The sequence below is a fragment of the Rhinatrema bivittatum genome, chromosome 3 (assembly GCF_901001135.1).
Source record: "Rhinatrema bivittatum chromosome 3, aRhiBiv1.1, whole genome shotgun sequence".
Classification (NCBI taxonomy): domain Eukaryota; kingdom Metazoa; phylum Chordata; class Amphibia; order Gymnophiona; family Rhinatrematidae; genus Rhinatrema; species Rhinatrema bivittatum.
The window spans coordinates 223,160,549-223,180,643 of NC_042617.1; the positions used below are offsets into that span (position 1 = coordinate 223,160,549).

Below are 20,095 nucleotides of genomic sequence, written 5' to 3' on the forward strand. Positions count from 1 at the left end.
AGTGTTTTTGAAATAAAATTTGTTCATTTTCATTATCTGGAATAGAACTGGTTCTCTGGAACACCATCTTAATATTTTCATCATTGGGAACTGTTTAACAAAAGATGTCTTTTAAAATAAGAAGGTATTCTGTAATAAAAATCTTGCAAAAAACAGTTCTATGTTAAAATAACAAAGTTAAAAACGTTGACAAAAAGTTAGTGGTATTTGATAACTCTTTAAAGTGGGTTTTCAATAGAGTACATTTTTACTGGGGCGGGATTGTATGAATAAGGGGTGTAGTTTGATTTTGAATAAATCAATATATTCAGTGGGGTGGGATAGTGTAAGCAAGGGATATTTAATAGTACGAGTGAGGTACAGGTATGTTAATCTAAACAGAAGAAAAGTTTGATATAGCTGAAATTTTATACATATATTTTGAAATAAAAGATTCATTCATGATACAGTGTACAAGGATAGATAGATAAATAGGTGAGCAGAACACTTATGTTCTCTTGTTTTTTTGATAAGTAAATATTATTGGACAAGGGATCATCGGTATTGGTATTTTGTGGATTTTTATATACCGACATTCGTCGGAACATCATGCCGGTTTACTTTGTAACAAATTAACAAGAGTGAAATACAATAAACAGGGATGGGGAAGGGGGGAGCAGCAATGAAGGAGGAGAAAGGACAGCAGTAGGAAAGATAGGGAAAGAGAGAAATTTGATAGGAACATTTGAAGAATATAAATTAACAATAGACAATATATGTACAGGTGGGCTGGTAGGTACCAGACCATTGATAGCAGTGAAAGGGAGAGGTGGGGGGGAGGGGAGGGAGAGACAGGGTAGGATAAGCTTAGAGTGGAGGAGGGGAACTTATAACAGTATTTAGGAGTCTTTGCTTAGGGGGAAGAAACACTGTATTTTGGAGTCTTTGCTAGTGGGAAGAATAGGGGAGAAAGCAGAGAGGCAGAAAGGAGGAGGGGAGAGTGAGTGGGCTAAGAGGTTAGAGTGTAAGCTAAGTTTGGTCAACATCTGGATACGCTAATGTAAAGAGCCAGGTTTTGAGCCCTTTTTAAAATTTAAACAGGTTAGGTTTTAGATGGAGGGCCGTGGGCAGGGTGTTCCATAGGGAAGGGCCAACAATGGAGAAGGCCCTTTCTCTGGTTGAATATTGACCGGATACAAACGATACTTGGGAAAGACATAACAGGGCAGACTAGATCATTTTATTCTGCTGTCCTCCACATCACTGGTGAATAAAAATCAACATTTATTATGTAAGCTTGGTGATTTTGATTGGCAAAGGTTTTGATCAATAGGGTATTTCCTGAGTAGTAGATACGAAAGGCTGCAAGTCAAAATTCAACTTAAAGGGAGGAACCTTCTAACAGCCCACCTAGTTGCAAAGTCTGTGTACTGTCCATAGGAACAAAGGAATGCAGATTTTGCAACTGTATAAATGCTGGTAGAGTTTTGTCGGAAAACACATATACAGATTTGAAAATCCAATCTATCCATGTTCTCCAATCTCATCCAAAATACGTCACAAGGAACACCTCCTTTCAATCCAGCTAAATGTATGCATGCTGTGGAACTCCAAGCATAACTTTGGCCAGCTATAATGAATGCAATTTTCAGACAGCTTACTTACCCTGGGTAAATTGCTTAAAAAATTCTCCTTCCCCATGCAGTCATAAACATAATGAATTCGATATTCAAGTCATTCAGCTAGATAACGTTTCAGTTATCTAAATGGCAATACTGGTATATTTAGAGACTTAACCGGCTAAATTCTAGAATGGATGGAAGTGTATCAGAGAGGAGTGGAATTAGCCGGATAAAACATCCAACTAACTCTGAGTATCAGAGTTAGGCAGACAATTTATCTGGCTAACTCTGGCTGTGCTGTTGACATTCCTAAAGTTAGCTGGATAAACATATCCAGCTAACTTTATGATAGTTGGGTATATTCAGTTGTGCAACGATGCCGCTGGATTATCTTATCTGGCTAACTATCCAAGCCACTCAACGGCTGAATATTGTACCCAAAATGCATATATAAGGTGTGCTTTTAGTCAATCAGGGAGCTTACTCTATCTTGCCCGTTATATAATTCACAATACTACTTCGATTCGTTTCTATGCTATGACCCTTTACAAAATAGTCTAAGGCAAGGGTAAGCAACTCTAGTCCTTGAATGCCACAAGCCAGACAGATTTTTAGGAATATGCATGAGACGCATTTTCATGCAATGAAGGCTGTGCATTCAAACTGAGAAATTACTACTTACCCGATAATTTTCTTTTCCTTAAGATGAATAGATGGATTCAGGTCCAGTAGGTTATGCACCTCTACCAACAGATGGAGACTGAGCAAACTGACGTCACAGTTTATATAGTCCTGCAGTGATATCAGCCTGCCAGTATTCTCTTCAAAACCAACAGTAATCCCCTGGTACACGTTGCCACACAGGAGGACCGTCACATAATCATTTGAGAGCCCAGGGCGGGAAGCTAAATCTATCTATCCACCTTAAGGAAAAGGAAATTATCACATAAGTAGTAATTTCTCATTTCTTAGCACGTGAATAGATGGTTTCAGGACCAGTGGGATGTACCCAAGCTACTCCCGAATAGGGTGAGAGGATGCCAGAGGTCCAGTCAATAACACACGTGCAAAGGTTGTGTCTTCCCGGGCCTGCACATACAGACAATAATACCTGGAAAAGGTGTGTAAAGAAGACCATGTCACACCTCGGAAATTTCAACAGGAGACAATCTAATTTCCACCCATGACACTTCCTGAGGCCTAACCTGAGTGGACAACAGCTTTTCAGCTTTAACATACATGGCTATGACCACCTCTTTAATCCAGTGAGCTATTGTAGCCCGCAAAATAGGTTTATCCTGCTTTCCTCCACCATGAAGGACAAATAGAAGATCCATCTTTTGGAAAGGTTTAGAAATCTCCAGATACCTCACGAAATGTCTCTTGAGATCCAAGGGACAAAACAAGTGATATTCTTCGCCATCTCTTTCCTTATCCAAGGACGGCAAGGAAATGGACTGATTCAAGTGAAAATCCAAGAACAATTTAGGCAAGAATGAAGGCACAGTATGGAGCTGTACTGCTCCTGGAGTCACCCAAAGGAACAGTTCCCAGTAAGACAAGGTTTGCAGCTTGGAAATTCAATGCGCAGAACAAATCTCCACCAGAAATACTGATTTCAAGGTCAATAGCAAGGAAAGGCTATGCAGTGGTCGAATCATGGGGCCCACCAAGAAATCCAACACCAGGTTAAGACTCCACAAAGGAACCGGTAACTGCAAGGGAAGATGAAGATGCTTCACTCTCCTCAAGAAACAGGCCACATCAGGATGAGAAAAGGATTCACCATTCACCTGGCCCCTGAAACAGGTAAAAGCTGCAAACTGTACCTTCAAGGAATTAAGGGCCAATCCATCCTGCAAAATTTCCAAAACGAGCGGGATCTTAACTGAACGAGGAAGAACCCCTCGATCTTCACACCAAGCCTCAAATACTTGCCAAACCCGCACATAAGCTAAGCTAAGGAAGTGGAGATGTTTCGAGCTCGTAGCAAGGTGGCAATCACCACAGAAGAATATCCACGCTTCAGCAAGCGAGCCCTCTCAAGGGTCATACCGTAAGACAAAACCAAGTCAGATCCTCGCGAAGGACAGGCCCCTGCTGCAACAGATTCCTGTGCAGTGGAAGACTAAGAGGGGTCTCTACCAGGAGTCTTCAGTGCCAAACCAGTGCCACCAGGAGCACCATAATCCCTGTGGCCTTCAATCCTTCAGACTATTTTGCCTAACATGGGCCATAGGGGAAAGGCATACATCAACTTGTCTTCCGGCCGACCCTCAAGAGAGCATAGATACCCAAGGACTTTGGATCTCTCCTGCGACTAAAGAATCGAGGAACTTTCACATTGCAAGAAGTGGCCAGCTGGTCTATAAACTGAAGGCCCCACAGTGATCCACTAACAGCTGGAATGCTTCGTCCGACAATACCCATTCTCCTGGGTCCGGCTCTCTCTGCTGAGAGAGTCTGCTCTTACATTGTCTTTTCCTGCAATGTGTGATACCAAAATCACCTGAAGATGCATTTTCCCCCATTCCATAAGTTGGTCTTTCTCCTGCGATACCTGCTGGCTCTTGGTTCCTCCTTGTCAATTGATGTAAGCCACCATTGTTGAATTGTTCAACATTATTCTAATCATTTGACCCTGCAGTCTGCTGCTGAACTGCAAGCATGCCAGCAGGACTGCCTGGGCTTCCAGCTGATTGATGTTCCAGAAAGACTCCTCTGTTTTCCAGCTCCCTTGCGTCATTAGTTCCTGACAGTGAGCTCCCCAACCTTGGAGGCTCGCATCCATTGTACCAATCAGTCCCGAAATGTCAGGGAAACTCCTTTTCTCAGATGATCTGCCTGCAACCAACACTGGAGGCGAGAGCAGACTTTCATGGGCAGCGAATCGAATAGTCCTGAGACTGCAGGTTCCAACGAGACAGGAAGGAGCACTGAAGTGGACGCATATGCGCCCTCGCCCACAGCACCACTTTCAGGACTCTGCCATCAACCTGAGTAACTGTAGATAGGAACATATAGTGCTCACCAAGAGACGCACCTGAGACACCAACTTTTGAATACAAACTTCTGGCAGAAAAACCTTGCCCTGCATCGTGTCAAATTGCACACACAGATACTCCAACTACTGAGATAGCTGAAGACTGTTCTTGGCTAGGTTCACCACCCAACCAAGCTCCTGTAACGGAGATCACTTTGCGGTCATCAGACAGCTCTCTTCCAGAGACTTGGCTCAAATTATTCGTCTAAATATAGGTCTACTAGTATCCAATCTTCTCTCGGTTGTGCTGCTACCACCACCATAATCTTGGAAAAAGTTCTAGGAGTGGTGGCTAGACCAAAAGGCAGTGCCCAAAACTGATAATGGCACCCCAAAACTACAAATTGCAGAAAATGTTGGTGCTCCACTCTGAAGGAATATAGAGGTAAGCCTCTGACTAATCCGAGGAAGTTAGGAATTCCCTAACTGCACGGCCATTATCACCAAGCGCAATGTTTCCATGTGAAAATGAGTCACCCGTAAATGAAGGTTGACCCCTTTGAGATCCAGGATGGGATGAAAGGAGCCCTCCTTCTTGGGCACAATGAAATAAATGGATATCGACCTGTATTTTCTTGAGATGTGGGAATTGGAACTATAGCCCTTAGACTGAGGAGCCTTGTCAGTGTACACTCTACTACCTGCTTCTTCTGTGAGGAGTGACAGGGAGACACCATCAACACATCCCAAGGAGCACTGCGAAATTCCAGTGAATAATGTTCTCGTATCACTTCCAGGACCCACTGATCCGATGTGATCTCAACCCACCTCTGATAAAAGAAAGAGGTGTCCCAATCTCCTGTTCCATGGGGTGAGTAGGCCAACCTTCACTGGGAGGTTCCACTATCTGAGCCCCCACCCCATCTGGGCTGTCTGGGATGAAAGGACTGAGACTTGCAAAAAGGCCGAGTTCTCTGAAAGGTCATCCCTCTGTAGGGCCAAAAAATGCTTGGAACCTCTGAGACAACGCCTCATACCAAAGGGGTGCTGTAACTGCTTTTTATCCTTCAACTGAGGAACCAGAGATTCGCCCCACTTACTGGCCAACTTCTCCAACTCGCTTCCAAACAAGAATGAGCCTTTAAAAGGCAATTTCATAAGATTAGCTTTGGAGGTCGCATCCGCTGACCAATTCTTCAGCCATAAATGGCATCTTACTGAAGCCACTCCTATGGCCGAGGTGCAGACCAAATCACAGCCCACATCTGATAAAAAGGCATTGGCGGGTTCTATAACTGCCCTGGAAGACACTCCAGAATCATCAACCTCCTGAGAGAAAAGCAAACAAAAGGAAGCTATCTCCAAAGTCGAGATGTCCGACGCCGTAACCATTTAATCTTATAATTTAAGCTCATTATTTCCCCGCAAGCTGTATGTTATAATGCATTCATGCTTTTCAAGTCTGCTGTAAATCCAAGTTTGTTGAATGTTTGTTTATTTATATTTTGTATATTTATACTTATATTTATTATAATTTTATTTTATTTTAAGTCGTTCGCTGCTTTATCTATAAGTTCATACGAAGTTAGCCCTGTTATCTGTACCCTCTTGTTTGATGTAATTTCCATCTTTGGTTCTATGTAAACTGACGTGATATGTACTAGTACAGGAACATCGGTATATAAAAGCCTTAAATAAATAAATAAATAAATAAATCACTGCTTCGAATGCTTGCTTAAGGATGGCCTCAATTTTCCTATCATGCACATCCTTCAAGGCTGCTCCTCCCTCCACAGGAATAGTTGTCCATTTAGAGACAGCACAGACAAGTGCATCCACTTTCGGAAAATGCAGACTCTCTCTCTCCACTGGATCCAGGCCTTCCAAATCCGACCCTATTTAAAATTTGCCTCCAGGGGCATCCCATTCAAGATCAATCAATTCTTGAATTGCCTCCATAACTGGGAAAAGACAAGAGGCTTAACGCAAAGACACCAAAATGGGATTTTTCTTTGGCTTGAACATGGAATCTGCTCCAGAAACTCCAAGCATTTTCAACGTCTGGGAAATCAGGGCCGGCAATCTATCTCTATGAAAGAAACGCAACATAATCCTATACAGTTCTAATCCCGGAGGAATTTCCCCATCCTCCAGGGTCGAGATCTGCTTCAACATCAGTGCCCTCCGGATTCCTGTCAGGAACACCTACAGCTCGAGAACTGCTTTGGCACTAAAACCAGAAGAGGAAGAGGCCACCACCTGAGGGACTGACCTGACAGGATTAGACGCAGCTGAGGTCTGCAACCGAAGAAAGTGTTGGAGTCCATGAGAAAAATTCTACCCAAGAAAAGGCAGAAGGATCCATGCCAAAACCAGGAGGCACCTGTGCTGTACCCACTGAGCTGCCATCCCCTGCTAAGGAACCTGTCAAGGGAGTTCCAATATCAGGCATTTCTCCTGACACATCTTTACCCATAACCTCATCTGGCTGGAAAGATCCAGGCTTAGTAAAATCAGAGGAAGATAATTCTCCCTGAGCCCCTAAACAGCACTGGCACAAGTTAGAGTGCATGCCAGGCCGAGATGCCAGAACATGACAGGTGGCGCACAAGATGTATTTTTATTATTATTATATATATATTTTTTTTTTTTTTTAATATGCATGCAAGAGCTAGGCATCCAAAGAACTGGGCGTCTCAAGACTAGGCACCACACAGCAAGGCTTCTCAACCTAAGTGCACACAATTGTACACTCAATTTGTGCGCACAAGATAAGCACACATCCCAGCCGGATGCCCCTTAACCTAGACGTCCCAGCTGACTCTTAACTAAGCGTCCAAAACCTGGACGCAGAATTTGGATGCACAGACGCACCACTGAACCGATGTACTATAAAGGGCAGCTGAAAGCATAAGCAAAAGCATGTGAAAACACTGTCATGGTCTACCACGCTGCACACAGTGGAAAAACCTCAAAGCACTGCCTAGCCAAAAAAAGTCCGCTCAACCCACCAGGCTGCCCCCATCCCTGAACCTCCCTCAGGGCATGACGAACATCAGAACGGTGTGCCAATCTTGGAAACTGTGGAAGGGGAATCCTTTAACAAATCTCTTTCACTGTCTCTGTAAGGTATCTTTATTTTAAAGTTTTTACCTGAGCTCAGCCCTTCCCAGCTGAGAACAGAGATGGTCTCCAGCTGTGGAGGGAGGGGGCATCTTCCATCACTGCTGCACTCTGCTTCCTGCACCTGCTGTCTTTAAGCTGTACAATCAGCTAAGTCAACATTGGGTGAAAAACCAGCTACCAGACCAAGGCACAAATCTGAAGGACCATGGAAATCACTTCAGTAATTCTCAACTGGGGGAGGAACCATTTAGTATCACCGCAAGAGAGCGGAACTTTTTTTTTATTCTCCATCTAAAATATGAAGCAATCTCCAGTAGGAAGATGCACGTTCACCATTTGCTGGAGACAGAGAATACTGGCAGGCTGATGTCACTGCATACTGTGACATCAGTTTGCTTTGTCTCCATCTGCTGGTAGAGGTGCATAACCCACTGGTCCTGAATTCATCTATCCACATGCTGGAAAGTAGCTCATGAATATTCAGTGAGAATATCTTGAAAACCTGACCAGCTTGCAGCACTCAAGAACTGGAGTTGCCTATTTCTGGTCAAAAGATTGAGCCAGAACAGGAATGGAATCACACAATAATGAGGCAGTTTTGACATTGTGGAAATGAATATAGCATTTTGCAAGTTGTGTATTGTTTACATTTATTTTCTCAAAGAATATTCTACAAGCACTAAATCTGTCTTTATACTAAGCAGTTTTAAATGGTTATAGAAATTTTATGAACAGCTAGTGCTGTACTATCTTTAGTTTCTATAAATTTTTGATACTTTTATTTCACATAGTAAATATGAAAACATTTTGATAGAAGTGATTTTCTACCAGATTGTTTTAGTGAGAGTTAACAACTTTTCTGCATGTATTGAAGACTGACTCATCACAAACCTTGTTTCTCAAACTCATCAAAGAAGTTCAGGCTGGTAATGCTGGGGCCAGTAAAGATGATGTAGTTTTTTCCTGATAAATTCTGACACAGGCTTTTAGCCACCATGCTGTGTAGCTGTGGCTTGTTCTTCAAAGTATCCAATCCATCCGCACCGCTTACTTCTTTTAAATGCACATAAATCTTGATGTCAAATCAGAAAAGAAAAGAACAAAACACAGTCCATGAGGAACAGTAGGAAGTACAGAAGTATTACTCATTTTTCAGCATTGTAATGCCAAGTGCTAAGTGATACCTTATGTTGATTCTCACGTTGATTTAAAATCATAATAACCATAACTTGTAAACAGGAAAAAAAAATTTACCGTACGATGTAATGCTAATCGGTATGTTGGCTAGCTGGTTAGAGGACTCAACATTTCCAATGTTAGTCATACACTTCCAGAAGAGCAAGTTTGCTTACCGTAAATGGTGTTTTCTGTAGATAGCAGATGAATTAGCCATGCTGTATGGGTATGTCCTCCATGCCACTAGGTGGTGGAGCTCTCAAAGTTGAAATCTTGTCTTTGATAGTGAGGTGCGCCTGCTTGCCTGATGCCACGCTGCCTGAAGTCTCCTCAGTCAATATCAAAGCAAGACCAGATGCAAAGGTAACAAACTGGGGAGGCAGGAGGGTCAGCATGGCTAATTCATCTGCTATCTACGGAAAACACCGTTTACAGTAAGCAAACTTGCTCTTTTCACGTAGATAAGCAGCTGAATTAACCATGCTGTATGGGAGTCCCCAGCTGAAGTACTGAGTGCATGTAACACATGTGTCCCTGATGTGAACAGGAAAAATGCGCTCAAGGTCTAGACCCTAGATGGGCAGTTTTATTATGGTGTGGTCTTAGTGGTTTTGATATACATAACACTGGTATCGTGTCTGTCCCATGTGCGTTATCAGCATTTGCTCATGAGCAGTAATGGGAGGTTATCAGATAGCGAGGATCCTGGGTTTGTGATGTAAGTATCAGTGTAGGTCATTCATGGAGTGTCCATGAAGCAGTGCAGTAAGGTCATGGGTTATGAGATAGGTGGTGATTGGGTCTTCGAATGCTGCTGACGGCATTCAGAGATCTAAGTGAAGAGTGTCAGACAGGCAGTCTCGGGTAATCGGGTTGAAGGAGAAGTAGAGCTTTGGGCTCTGTAGTTAAGGATTGAGCATTGGGAAACACGAATGTCTGATTACAAAATATCTTATGGACAGTGATTACGCCATGGTAGTCTCGAGGTTTTGGGAACCATGAGGTGGTGGATTGGTTGACGTAGAAACAAACAGGCAACTGTGTGTGATAGGCAGGATGCGCAAGTAGCGCAACTCTGTCCTGGTGAAAAAAACGATAGGGTGGGCAGCCCAAGAAGGGTTGCAGTGCACCATGTGTCCGGCTGAGGTTGAGGCAATCAAAAGGCTGCCTCTAGCTGAGGGACATGGGTGAGAAGCATGCAGGGGTATATGCGGGGGAGCATGAAAGTGCTGTAACACTGTGTAAATATCTCATGGAATTATAGTCCATCGGATCGTAATCGGAGACGTAAGATCCTGACATGAAGTCGTAGGAGAGTGGGTAGAGAGCAGACTTAGATTGAGAGATGTCTGAGTTGAAGTTGATCAGAAACTCCAGAAAAAAGGAGGTGGAAGAGGACTGGAGACTATCTGGTGGACCGGCGGTGATAGTAAGAAATGCACAAAGGTGCAGTGCTTTCTTTTAATTTTAACTTTCTTTTTTTTTTTTTTTTGTAGTGTACACGAAGGAGAGTACATTCTGCAACCAGGGCAGAAGTCCAAGCTCAGGGGAGAACCGGATCTAGGGTCTGAAGTGTGAAATTTCAATGGGTGAAAACTGTGCAGAAAAATACCGCTTGGCTGAGTAGGCGTTGGACGTTGTCCAAAGGGTTGGTGGATCAACGACAATTGTCTTAGGGAGGCGTCTGACTGTGTGGTTGAACCTTAAAAATCAGGAATGTGCCATTGGCGATGTAGGTTTGAATAGTTTTGGAAGGCCAGTAATGGAGTAGACCTCTGTCAGTCTACGAGGACTGCAACGTGTGATAAAAATGGGCAGCGACAGCAAATAGATCGAGTAGATTGTGATACTCGGATGCGAAGAGGTCAAGATGGGAAAGGCCTTGAGTTCATTTCATGTTTTTTCTTTTTAAGTTGACGCCTCTTGAGAATACCAATCCGGTATAATAGGGATGCAGGGAGATGTATCTGTTTCCTTCTTCTCGAGGATTCTTATTGGAACTCTGTAAGGAATGCGGGGCCCAGTCATCATGCTGTCGTGAAGCAAAATGGGGAAAAAACGTGATTGTTTGCGGAGCATAAGGATAAGTGTACGAAGGGTTCTCTGGAATGTCTGAAGAGCGGGTCGGGCCCCAAGCTTCAGTCGTGTGATGGGTAGTCCGCTGTGAGTGGGCATAGTTTGCATAACCATTAAGTAGGTGAGACAGGGAAATGCAGTTCACGGTAGAGGCTTATCGTGTGGGATGTGGTAAGCCTGCAGGTAACTCCAATGTATTCTGACAGCTCTAATGAGTTTCTGCTGCTTCTGGGTGGAGTGCGCCAGAAGCAGAGGGGAGATGAGAAATTGACTCCATTGGGTGCAGTGCGAAGGACACATGCGGTCTTGTACAAGGCGTGAGGTAGAATGAAGATGTCCTGAATCCAAGAAAGGAGAGGAATCAACATGTTGAGGCCCTTGGTAGTCCCTTCTGGGTTCAGACTGAAGAAGGATAATTTTAACCTGCATGATCGAAAGAAGGCTACCATGAACTGTAAGGGTCACGTGCATATTGTAGATGGGATTATGCATTCGCAAATAGTGAGGATCAAGCCATAAGAATGATCGCAAGGGTGTCTGCAACTGACAGGTAGTCTGTCAGGCAGGAAAAAGATATGGATGCTATGTCGTCGAAAAAGGAGTACCACCATGTAATCCTTGGTGACGAGGATTTGTTCTTCATTAGGGATTCTCTGTGAGAATTCATATACCTGTTTGATGGAGGCCATAGTCCTGCATGTCAAGCGGAGTAGCATCAATGAAGGTTAGTGCGGTAGAAGGCAGCACAAGGGCGGCCAGATTGAAAATTGGAAGAAATAGAGAGTCATCTTAGAACTCCGAAACTAAGCTCGGGTTGACCTGTATGTCGGGATAAAATAAAGTGGAAGAGACTGCCTCCCACTAAAGGTGGTGGGAAATAGGGAGTCTAAGAAATCCCTGATGGCTCGTGGAAACTGGCAGGCGTTCTAAGAATGCCACCGCTTCCTTTGGGAATTTGGAGGTTGAAGTCAACACCGGTGGGTCAGTAGGACGATATAGATAAAACACTGTTTGATAACAAGTTTGATGAATCAGCTATGGACAGAGACATGATCTTTAGTTTCCGTGCCCACAGGTGAAAGAAGGATGTTCCTTGCACGTAACCTGCTATTGCGTTGGTCAATTGGCGAGAGAATATTTAAGTAAAAGACTCTATTGTGTCTGCCGGTGTGTTCTCCATAAGAAAGCGGGAAGACCAGGATGGTCGGCATTCAATAGAACAGTGTGCTTGTCCTTAGCAAAAGGGCAGGATCCATAATTGTTTTTTGTTCTTTTTATTTTGACCGTGGAGTTCATTGAAAAACAGCTTATCTTCATATAAAATAAAGAAGGTATCGTGAAGTATCCAATGTTCCGGGAGAGAAATTTTAGAGATTGGAGTCCTGCATGGAAGACTATATCCCAGAAAAACATTAGTTTCTCCAGTGACATATACAGTAGTGCATTTTGGAGTGCCATTCCATTCAATGCCCTCTTGCCAGGGGACTGGAAGAAGGTTATATTTTTATTTTTATATATGAGAGGAAGCCAGTCGTCCATAGGTGGGGAACACCCCTTGCCTGGTTGTTGGGTTTTTTTTTTTGTAATATGGGCAACACCCGGTGCGAGTCAGTAAGACGGATTCACCTAAGGAGAGACTCAACACAGCACAAAGAAGCACTCCGGATAGGAGTTATTGAAGTTTCCTGTATGGGCAGACGGTGGAGGGAAGTCGGTGGCTGTAGAAAAACTGTCAAATGGCATCTGCGGAGTTAGGATTCGTCTGTAGCAGTGTAAAGGAATTGTAGCCTTTTGGTACAGTATTAGTCCCTGAAGGGCTTGCATGCCCTCATAGCAGGGTCCTTTGTCCTTAAAACTCACCTATATGTACAGAGCAAGATTCCTTTTTTTTTTAAAGAATGGTCCATGGCACCAAAGCTCAGACTCATGATGTCTGGCGATGCAGATGCATCGCGCAGGATATAGCTGTTTCTGGCAGCAAGGCACTTGGCCATGTTGTTGCACGAGGTTGGTGCCACAATGGAGGGCTGACCTGCCGACCGTTGTGCATGTCGGTGCACCCTCAATTGGCTTGGTAGTCAGCAGACGTGGCGATGTGCCGGTGGACGAGATGTATTTATGCAGACGCGTTGGTGCCCCTGCGAGCATGCCCTCAAGTCTTTGATGCGCTTGACAGACTGTGTAGCGATGGACTGTACATGCATCGGTGGTAGAACATGCCTGAGAACGCATCGGGCTTCAGTTCGCCAGAGTTTGGTTTGGAGCTCTGGTGCTCCTGGTACGCGTCAGTGGGGGTTTTTTTTTGGGGGGGGGGGGAGGGGGGGCTATCCATTACAGCCTCAGCTCCCCCACTCACTGATTTTTCTTTTTTTTTTTTTCCACTCGTGTCCCTTCCAGGGCTTTCGCCTTTGTTAGGCACGCGTTTGTTCCTTGAGGCCCCCGTGCCTGTAATGTAGCGTCAGCGCATGCACATAGTGTCGGTGCTTCGGCGCGTCTGTGGTCGCTTCAGCGCCTCAGTTTTGGTTTTTTGGTTGAGAACACAGTGAGTGAAGTAGTAACAAAAAATAAAATAAAATAAAGTGCAATAAGGTGTTTTAGAGAAGGATCAGCCGCCGGAGAGCTACAGTGAAATTGACAAAAATGACAGTAAGAGATTGCAATATATAGTGGATTATCTCATTTCCTAGGATAGTTTGATCTTACGATCTCCAACCACAGAGCAGGTGAGTATTAGAAGTTTCAGCTGAGGAGTTAAGGTTCGGAGACCGATTATAGGCACACCATGGGCCCATAGGTCTATGAAGATTCCGTCACCTATGTGAGATGATACTTATAACATTATGTCTCCTTGACCATCAATCCAAGTGCGATATGGTTCCCAGGTCTTCTGGAAAGCATCCATTCGATCCTGATGTAAGCGTTGTTGAATATTTGCCAAAGATGGGGCGTTTTCTTTCTTCCAATGTAGTGCAATCTCCGCTCTCATTCCAATAAAGACTTGTAACACCAATGTGTGTGTATGCGTCCTGGAGGTCCAGAGAGCAGAGCCAGTCTCCTCTTTGTAGAAGAGGTAGAAGCGACCCCAAGGTAACCATCTTGAACTTTTTTCGCTGGAGGTACTTGTTGAGAGCATGTAGGTCCAGAATTGGACGAACTCCCCCGGATTTTTTGGGGATCAGAAAATACCGGGAATAGAACCCTAGGCCTTGCTGCGAGAGTGGGACCGGTTCTATTGCTTTTAACTGGAGAAGGAGGGAAACCTCCTGATCCAGAAGGGTAGAGTGGTCGGATGTCTCCCACGTCCGCAGAGGTGGTGAGTCCGGTGGCAGAGCGAGAAAATTCAGGTGGTAACCCTGAGCAATGATTGCTAGCACCCATTGGTCGGTTGTGATTGATTGCCACATGTTATGAAAGTGGCATAATCGACCTCCTACTGGTATGCTTGGCAGAGGAATAAGGCTGCTGCTCTCCAAGTGGAAGTCAAAAACCTGAAGCAGGCCCCGGCTGGGGAGCTGCTTATGATTTTTGCTTTCGGGCTTGGCAAGGCTGAGCTTTTGATAAGGTCTCGTAGTTCGGGACCTTGCTGGTGGAGTCGGTGATGTGGACGGTAGAACGACTTCTTAGAGTCCTTCCTGAAGGGATGTCTTAAGGAGAAGTTGGAAGGTATTGATGAAAGCTGTTTAAGGGTCTCATGATGGTCCTTTTAATTCAGCCACCATTCGCTGATCTGTTCACCAAATAGATTGTCTCCTACACATGATAGGTCAGATAGCCGGTCTTGTACTTCTGGGCGATGGTCAGAAGATTTGAGCCAGGCCCATCGTCTCGCCGAAATAGCAGCTGCAGACGCTCTAATAGAGGTGTCGAAGATATCATAAGATGTCCTAATCTCATGTTTTCCTGCCTCAAAACCCTTGTTTACAAGGGTTTGAAGCTGGTCTTGGAATTGTTCAGGCAGGGTTTCAGAAAAGTCCTATATCTGCTTGAAGATGACCCTATTATTTTGGGTCATATAAAGTTGGTAAGCCGCAATTTGGGAGATGAGCCATGGCCCCTTGGAATACTCACTGACCAATATTGTCTAGGAACTTCTGTTCCTTAACAGGTGGGGTAGATGAGTGAGGCTTCGACCTTTTTGCCTTCTTTTGAGCCGACTCTACCACAACTGAGTGGTGGTCGAGCTGAGATTTTTGAAAGCCAGGGGCTGACTGCACTAAATAGGTAGTGTCAGCCTTTCGGTGTATTGGAGCAATGGATCCAGGGTTCTCCCAGTTCTTTTTGAGGTCAAGAAGAACTTGATGAATGGGAATAAAAGTGATCACTTTGGGAGCATCCAGGAACTGGAGCAACTCCATCATCTGGTGCCTATCATCCTGTTTCGTTTGAAGTTGAAAAGAGACCAACTCAGACATTTCCTTCACAAAATTAATGAAAGAAAGGTCCTCTGGAGGAGAATGCTTTCTATTTTCAGTAGGAGAAGGAGGTGAAGGTAAGTCATCGGTGTCTGTGGAAGTATCATCACCCCAGGTGCCATAAGGATCAGCAGACTGACCTGTAGGACGAGAAGGGAGTTGGATACCTGAAGGCCCCGGTCGAGGCTCCGAGAAAATCAGAGGAATCACCGGGGGCACCGAAGATGGCACAGAAGGCATCGGTGCCAGCATCGATGGCGCCGATAGACGTATCGGCACCGATGGATGAATCGGTGGCAAGGGACGAATTGGCATCAATGGCTGAGGCAGAACTCCCGATGGAGGAATGCGGAACGGTGTTTCTCCTCCCGATGAAGTTGTCAACGGGGAGGGCACCAGAGCCATCGGAGACCCAGGGACCACCGGTGGAAGGGCACTCATGAGCACCTCCATCCGAGATAGCAGCAGTGCCAGCGCTGCTGCAATCGGGTCGGTGACTGGTTCCACCCTCGGTGCCAGTGCCGGAGGAACCTGGAGCCGTTGCATCGCCTTGTCGATGGCCTCCTGAACCAGCCTCCTGAACCAGCCGGTCCAGTTCTTCTTGGAGACCTGGAGCAAGCAGCCCTGGCTCCGGAATAGAAGAGGGAGGCAGAGGCACAATCGGAGGGACCACTTTTACAGGTGGAATCGCTACTCCCAAACACCGATCGGGTGAGGGTGGCCTCGGTGACTCGGTCGCAGGAATGGTCGGTGCCTTTCCTGGACGGGGGCTTCTTCGGTGGCTTGGTCGATGATTTCGCTCCCTCGACGGTCCAAGTCCTACGATGTCGATGTTTCTCCCTGCGATCCCCTCGATCCTGAGGGGAAGTAGCGGGCATCGATGGCCGTGAAGACGTCAATGGTGGACGGTCACTGGATGGTGGACGATGCTGGTGCGACGTCGACAGTGCTGGTTCTGATGACGTCGATGCGATGGATGGCGTCGGGGTATGAGCACGAAAGAGGAGTTCCATCTTCTCCACTCTAGCTTTGCGACCTTTTGGTGTCATGAGGGCATATTTGGTGCAAATCAGGACATCATGCTCACGGCCTAAACACATTACACAGACTCCATGAGGGTCTGTGATAGACATGGTACGAGTACAGTCCGGGCACCGACGGAACCCTGATGCCATGGCCACAGAAAAAAATCGAGCCGCGGTACGGTCGACAGCCAGTAGGCCACGAGGGCCAAACTCGACTGTAATCGATGGAAGACAGTCAAAAAACTTACTGGAGTTCCACGACCTGAGAAAAGTTAGAGGAGGGACCCCTGTGGGGCAATGTAAGTTTAATTCCGTGAGGAAAATTCCTGTCAGGAATCTCTTCAGAGCTCCTAAACCGCAAGGCTACTGCTGCGCAGAAAAAAGAAGACTGAAGGGGGACCCCTGCTGGCTGCAGGGTTGGTGCCATGCTGGGCATGCCCAGTAGGGGCCAGTCAAAGTTCTAGAAACTTTGATAGAAGTTTTCCGTGATTGGGCTCCATCCTGATGATGTCACCCATATGTGAGGACTACCATCCTGCTTGTCCTGTGAGAACACCTGTTACAGGTAAACAACTCTGCTTTCTCCTAAGACAAGTAGGATGGTAGTCCTCACAAATGGGTGAATACCAAACTATAGGCTGCTCCAAGTAAGGCTTATGACCAACAGGCACTGACCCAGGTGCCAATGGGCATAACACAACTGTGGTGCTTTTTGGCAGCATGAACACCACAATGGGCCCTAGGCAGGAAGATGTGGGTTTTGAAGCCTGGAAAAGGTTACTGACTTGTCGACCATCCTTGACCAAGCAGTAGTGAGCAGCAAAAGTGTGCAGGGAACACCACGTTGCAGCTCTGCAGATTTCGGCAATGGGGACCGCTTGTAAGTGGGCCACCGATGCCACCATAGCTCTCAAGAGTGAGCCTTAACGCGGCCTCCAAGCTGAAGGTCCACCTGCGCATAGCAGAAGGAGATGTAATCCGCCAACCAGTTGGACAGAGTTTGTTTGCCCACTGCAACACCCATTCTGTTCTTGTCAAAGGATATGAAGATTTACGTGAACTGCCTGTGGCCTGCAGTGCGTTCTAGATAGCAAGCCCGTTTGCCCTGGTGAGAATGAGGCCTCGGGGAAAAAGGTGGTCAGAATGATAGACTTATTAAAATGAAAATCACTCACCACCTTAGACAAACAATCAGGTCGATACAGTAAGGCCGCGGTAGAAACAGTGCGGCAGTGTCAGGCGCACCCTTCCTCTCCGCACGCACAGTTCTCTTCACTTAGTCCCCAATACTCTCTTCTAATTGCATTGAAATGCATGCCGCGGCTTTAAAGCGTTAGGGAAGGGTTATGCCCGCGTAACCCATTTTACTGTATAGGCGTTTAATACAGCGCCTATACAGTAACCTGGGTGCGCTGGTACCTGTCATTTCAAATGTCATTTCAAATGACATTTGAAATGACAGGCACCAGGAAGTGTAAAAAAAAAAACAAAAAAACAAAAATATGTAAAAACCTGAGTGTTATAAAAAAAAAATTTTTTTAAATACCTGTCACTTTCATGCGGTCATCCAGGCACCGGCGTGGGTCCAGGCGGCCGGCAGGCGGCGGCGGCGGGAGCCGGGTGTTCGATCGAGGCCGCGGGCGGGTAGGCGCGTGTTCAAACGAGGCCGGGTCGCACAGGCGCGCATTAATTCAGGCGGAGGGAGCCGGCGGCGAAAGCGGCCTCCGGCAACCCCCACCGGCAGTGAATTAATGCGCGCCTGTGCGACCCAGCCGGGTCTCACAGGCGCGCATTAATTCAGGTGGAGGGAGCAGGGTGGTCGTGCATTCATCCAGGCAGAGGGAACCGTGGGCCGTTTTCGCCACCGGTTCCCTCTGCCTGGATGAATGGCCGTGCGATTTCAGCGCTGAAGGCAGTCACATGCCGTGACGTGACGTCACGGCATGTGACTGCCTTCAGCGCTGAAATCGCACGGCCATTCCTTCACTGCCGGTGGCCGTGCATTCATCCAGGCAGAGGGAACCGTGGGCTGTTTTCGCCACCGGTTCCCTCTGCCTGGATGAATGGCCGTGCGAAATCGGGAGGAAGGGAGAAGGGACTGCCGTAGCAGGCCCGAGCCTTGCTACTTTTTTGTTTTTTGTTGCTTCGGGAGGAGGGGACCGGACGGGCTGCAGGAGACCCGACTGGGGCTACACTGGAGACCGGACGGGCTGGACCGGAGACCGGACGGGACAGCAATGTTTTTTACACTACACTACACTACACTAACTCCTACTAGGGGGAGGCGGTAAACTAACACGTTAAGGCCGCGGCAAAACAGCGGGTTACTGAGGAGATAGTATCAGCGCCCGTTACAGTATCGGAGGGGAATAGCTAATTCCTTCATTATACAGCTTTTTCGTTCATTTACATGCTGGGTGCGGAAAGGGTTATGCGTCTGTTTTAGGAAGCGCTAGGGACGCGTGAAACTGGAGACTGTATCGCTGAATTGCCTTACTCGTCTGTAATGTGCGCTCCCAGCACGTTACAGACGGGCAATCTTTAACTGCACGTTACTGTATCGACCTGTTAGGGTGGTCCTGCATACTCACCCTATCATGAAAGAATATAAGAAATGCCTTACTGGGTCACACAAGGGTCCATCAAGCCCAGTTTTGTGTTTCTAACAGTGGACAATCCAAGTCACATGTACCCAAACATTAAGATAGATCACAAGCTACTATTGCTTATTAATTACTGTAATATCAGTTTATGGATTTAACCTCTAGGAACCTTTTTTAAACCAGTAACACTAACTGCTGAAACCACATTCCCTGGCAATGAATTCCAGAGCTTAACTAACTATACGCTGAGTGAAAAGAATTTTTTTCAATTTGTTTTAAATGAGCTACTTCATGGAGTGCCCCCTGGTCCTTCTTCTATTATCTCAGAGTAAATAATCGATTTACATTAACTTGTTCAAGTCCTCTCATGATTTTGAAGACTTCTGTCATATTCCCCCCTCAGTCGTCTCTTCTCCAAACTGAACAACCCTAACTTCTTTAGCCTTTCCTCATAGGGCAGCCGTTCCATGCCCCATATTTTGGTCCCCCTTCTCTGCATTTTCTCCAGTACAGCTATATCCTTTTTGAGATGCAGTGACAAGAACTGCACACAGTATTTAAGGTGCAGTCTCACCATGGAGCGATACAGAGGCATTATGACATCTGTGATGTAGCGCAGCCCGGCCGCAGGCAGGAGCTGACAAGCTACCATAAGAGCAACAGGAATACCAGAGCCAGACAGCAGGGGGCGCAGGGGAAGAGGAGAAGAACTACGAATCCCAGGTTCCCTGAAATACCACCAGACCTGGGAAGAGAGCCTGAAGGCGAACAGGTGGCAGGCATAGAGGTTAATGAGGTAGACACCGATGAGTCCATGGAAGTGGAGGAAGATGGCGTGCCCCCTTGGTGGAACTGGCCACAAAAGCCCAGCTCTTCGGAGTCAGGGGAGGAAGAGATGGAGGTAGGTTCAAGGGGAGAGGAGTCCTCCAGTTCATATATGGATACTGAGTAATCTCGTGTAGGGAAGTATACTCTTTATCCTAAAGGGGAAGCCCGGGAGGAGGGCTCTAAAGGGGCCTGTTGTGTTGGGTCTTGTAATAGCGCTGAGCAGAGAAGGTAAAAGGTTACTCTGTAATAGCACTGCTTGTAAAAG

At 46.1% G+C, this 20,095-nt stretch overlaps 1 protein-coding gene across 7 annotated transcripts in view; it reads right to left on the minus strand.

Annotated features, from left to right (window-relative positions):
- The window catches only part of PGBD5 (piggyBac transposable element derived 5), a 340,612-nt gene that overhangs the window by 248,058 nt on the left and 72,459 nt on the right, over positions 1 to 20,095 (minus strand). For all 7 annotated transcript variants that reach the window (XR_003855485.1, XR_003855484.1, XM_029594253.1 and 4 more), the window contains exon 4: positions 8,602 to 8,782. Coding sequence is in view for 5 of the 7 variants with exons in the window: in XM_029594253.1 (XP_029450113.1) it covers positions 8,602 to 8,782 (181 nt within the window). In the remaining 2 variants the exon portion in view is untranslated. The remainder of the gene's footprint in view (positions 1 to 8,601; positions 8,783 to 20,095) is intronic.